We start from the raw sequence: 3,719 nt of genomic DNA, 5'->3' as shown, positions 1-3,719 counted from the left end.
TCAGAGGGGTAGCCGTGTTAGTCTGAATCTGTAAAAAGCCACAGAGGGTCCTGTGGCTTTTTACAGATTCAGACTAACACGGCTACCCCTCTGATACCAGAGATGCTTGAGGCAGCCTCACCCAAGAGGCAACGGTAGAAGGGACTCTGCAGAAGTAGACTGACTGATTTCCATTCTCCCTGACCGTGGAGCCTCCCCTTCTGGAATGCCTGGAGGGTTTCTTATTCTTTCTTGGTCCCTTTCTGGGACTGGCCTCACCATTTCCGAGCCACGCCATTCTCTGGACCGCAACACCAGTCGCTACTGAGGAGCCTGAAAACTGGACCCTTTCCTGTTGTGTGACCATGCACCCGAAGAGCTAATTGGTATATTTAAGTGCCCTATGCCAATACCAAAGTGCAGAAGATAAGGGCAGGGCTACATACACAGTGCTCTGCTATGGAATAATTAGCAGAGTGTGTCCAGGATATGCCATGTTGTACGTTGCTCAGCACCACTCTGCAGCACTCTTCTGCCTAGCTTTGCTGACACGAGCAAACTTTGCAGCCAGCCGATGAGCAAGGAGCCATATGTATCCTACTGCTGTTGATAACTATGTCTGAAGGAGGTGCACACCTTGCGTGCGGCAGCTGTGCAGTAGCAGTCTATGTGGCACAGGTTAGTACCATTCAGTAGCAGGGCCATCTGTCATCATTGCTTGTGCGCTCTCCATGCAAGCCAAATGTACGTTTTCCTCTCTCACTCCCTAATCGATCATCTTTCAGCATATGGCAGTAACTGCGCTCAGCCCAGCAGCCCCCCTTGTGCATGTCCCTGTGTGTAGGTATCACTTTCAGACCAGGCTCCTCCTCTGGGAAAGTCTTGCTCCCTGGGCATTCATCTGGAGAGAAGGGCAAAAACCCTACCAGAGCGTGCAATCGTGGGGGTGGATTTCCCTCAGAGACCCCAATAAACAAACCAAACACCTTCCAACAAAGAGCAAGAGTGGACATTTCTGCCTGACAGGTGAATGTTATCGAGAGTTGACAACAGAACATTGGAATGGAAATGATTAGGCACCCTCAACTGTAATAGACAATACCGCACTGCTACAATACAGAAGAACTGTGCACATTTGTACCATTGACCAGGCTATTCATTGCAGACTCCCCAATGTAATGAATGAACATGCAAGCAAACAAATGATAAACTATAATCCCTGTTACTGAATCAGTCTATGGGTACGTCGACACTACCCGCCGGATTAGCGGGTAACGATCGATCGGGGATCGATTTATCGCATGTAGTATAAACGCATAAATCGATCACCAATCGCTCTCCCGTCGACTGCTGAACTCCAGCAGTGCGAGAGGCAGAAGCAAAGTCGACGGGGGAGCCACGGCCGTCGATCCAGCGCCGCGAGGATGCGAAGTAAGTAATTTTAATTCAATTTTATTCTCATAGCTGAAGTTGCGTATCTTAGATCGATCCCTCCCTCCCCCCAGTGTAGACCAGGCCTAAATGTACTTTGTCATTTTAACTAATATTGTTTAGTTTTAATTACTGATGAGCCTTCTTGATTCTATTAGTAAATGTATTGGAGAGAAGGGTGAGTTGATGTTAAAATATCCTCTTACTTTCATCATGTAATTGTACAGGTCAGAGAGTTACACGCTTGCCACTTTCCCTGCGAAGCAGATGAGCACAAATTGAGAAAGAGCTGAGACTAGATTTTTCTAGTTATAAAATAGCTAGCTAAACGGCCACAGTTTAAAGTATTGAAGCTGTATTCAAATCTGATTTCAAGATAAGCCTGTGTTTTATGAACTGGGCAGAGTAAGGCTGTGTGCACACTTGGGGTGATGAGAGAGGAGGAAAATACTGAATGCAAATTAATTTTACTTTCATTATTTTACAGCCTGAAACAGGGTTGGACTTTGCACATAGCTAGAAAGAGTTCCTTTATCAAAGCAACTGTGGAACATGGAATTCTAAACACGGATCACCAGCTATAAAACGAGGCTTTTTGTTGGCAGGATTTTATAAAAGAAATAATGATAAAAACAAACATACACACATCTAGGAATTGGCAGGCCTCATTACAGCCTCTCTATTCAAGTCTAATTGGAAGTGGGTGAGATCAGCAGGTTTGGGGTCTAGATCATCATGTTTGTGGATCAGCAAAAAGAATTAATGAGGTTCTGCTCTATTATTCATTATCGCCTTTTTTCCTGGGAAATGCTCTCCTGCCACACTGATGAGTTGGACTGGCAGGCACCCCACATGCTGCATCCAAGGCTCAGAACCTGTCCCCCAAGTACATCATTCAGTCACTCTCTCCCAGTCCTTTATCAAAATATCTCAAACTGAAGGAAGTTAACCCCCCCTGCCCCATCAATCGGCACAGACTGCTGAAGCACCTCTCCTCCCCATACCCTTCTCCATGTTTGCTCTTCCCACCAGCCGGGGGCTGGGCCAAGTCCTTGCCTACTTCTGTCCTATTGAGCTGGTGCGGGAAGGGGCAGCTCATTTTATTTAACACCAAACCCTATAGAACAACAGAAAATAAGCCAATGTTAAAAAAACACAATCAACTGATGGCTTTTTCCCCTTACAAACCACCCCAGACCTGGGGGGCTACTCAGCCATTGGGTTGATGAGACTTCCATGCCAGCTGTTTGCTACATTCTCCTCCTAACATAAACAGAAGCCTACCACAGCTGCAGGTATTTCCCTGGATCCCAGATCAGAAGGCCCGCACCCCAGATGAGCCCACTCATCTGGGTACCAAGTTGTGCCCAGAAGCAGCCAGCCCCCTGACAGTCTTGTAGAACCTACAATCGCTGTAAGAAAACCCTTTTTTGACCCAGCCAGGTAATGAAAGCCTGGTCACAAAACTCCAGCCCTGTCCCAACCTACTGATCCTTGCAGTGCAGCAAGGCTGGGGAGCACTGATCTCTCTCCCCTACATGCCCAGGTCAGCTGAACAGAGCAGCTGCTGAGTTTGTGCTGCCCAAAGCAGACAAGCCTGTTACAGAACGGAACCTAGAACCATCGGCCTAGACCAACAGCACCCCTGGGTTCCCATCCCCCACAGCTGCTTCCATCAGGGGCTCTCCCCAGCCCACCCCCATCTCTGCAGATTTAGTAGTCACAGCCCCTTTCCACGCCTCTGGGTGCATGGGCTGCTGCTGTCTGAGATTGGCACAGGGTGACCAGATAGCAAGTGTGAAAAACCGGGACACTTTTTTTTCTGGGGGGAGGGAGGGTACAGTTTCTTATATAAGACAAAGCTCCTAATGGGGGGACACCTGGTCACCCTAGACTGGGTGGTCGGAGCTAGTAGCGTGGTGGCTGGACCCCCAGCCAAGTGCCTTTACCCTCGCGCTGCCCCCCTCCGAAAAGGGGACTCAACCTCCCCCCCCCGCATTGACCCCAACCAAAGCCACACTGCTCGCCCACTTTTCTTGCCACTGCCCTCCGATTTGGCAGCGGGCCACCAGAGCCGCGCCGAGCTCATCCTCCCTTTGCGGGCCAGCAGCGCCCTGCCTGGGGCTCTCACCTTGATCCTCTCCACCCCCGCCTCCAGCTTCAGCTGCTCCACCAGCCGCTGCATGCTGCTCAGGCTAGCGTTGGAAGACATGCTGGCGGCGAGCTCGGCACCCAGGCGAGCCCAGCAGCCCCGAGAGACGCAGGGCAGCAGGAACTGAGCTCAGAGGGGGAGGAGGCAGCCCCGCTCC

At 50.1% G+C, this 3,719-nt stretch overlaps 1 protein-coding gene across 1 annotated transcript in view; it reads right to left on the bottom strand.

Moving 5' to 3' along the window:
- The window catches only part of GNG10 (G protein subunit gamma 10), a 14,572-nt gene extending 10,853 nt beyond the window's left edge, over positions 1-3,719 (bottom strand). The window contains exon 1 of the mRNA XM_034774659.1: positions 3,542-3,719. Coding sequence (XP_034630550.1) covers positions 3,542-3,622 — 81 coding nt within the window. The 5' untranslated portion in view covers positions 3,623-3,719. The remainder of the gene's footprint in view (positions 1-3,541) is intronic.

This window comes from Trachemys scripta, chromosome 6, assembly GCF_013100865.1.
Source record: "Trachemys scripta elegans isolate TJP31775 chromosome 6, CAS_Tse_1.0, whole genome shotgun sequence".
Classification (NCBI taxonomy): Eukaryota; Metazoa; Chordata; order Testudines; family Emydidae; genus Trachemys; species Trachemys scripta.
The sequence above is the reverse complement of the archived record's forward strand: the minus strand, read 5'-3'. Positions and strand labels throughout refer to the sequence as shown.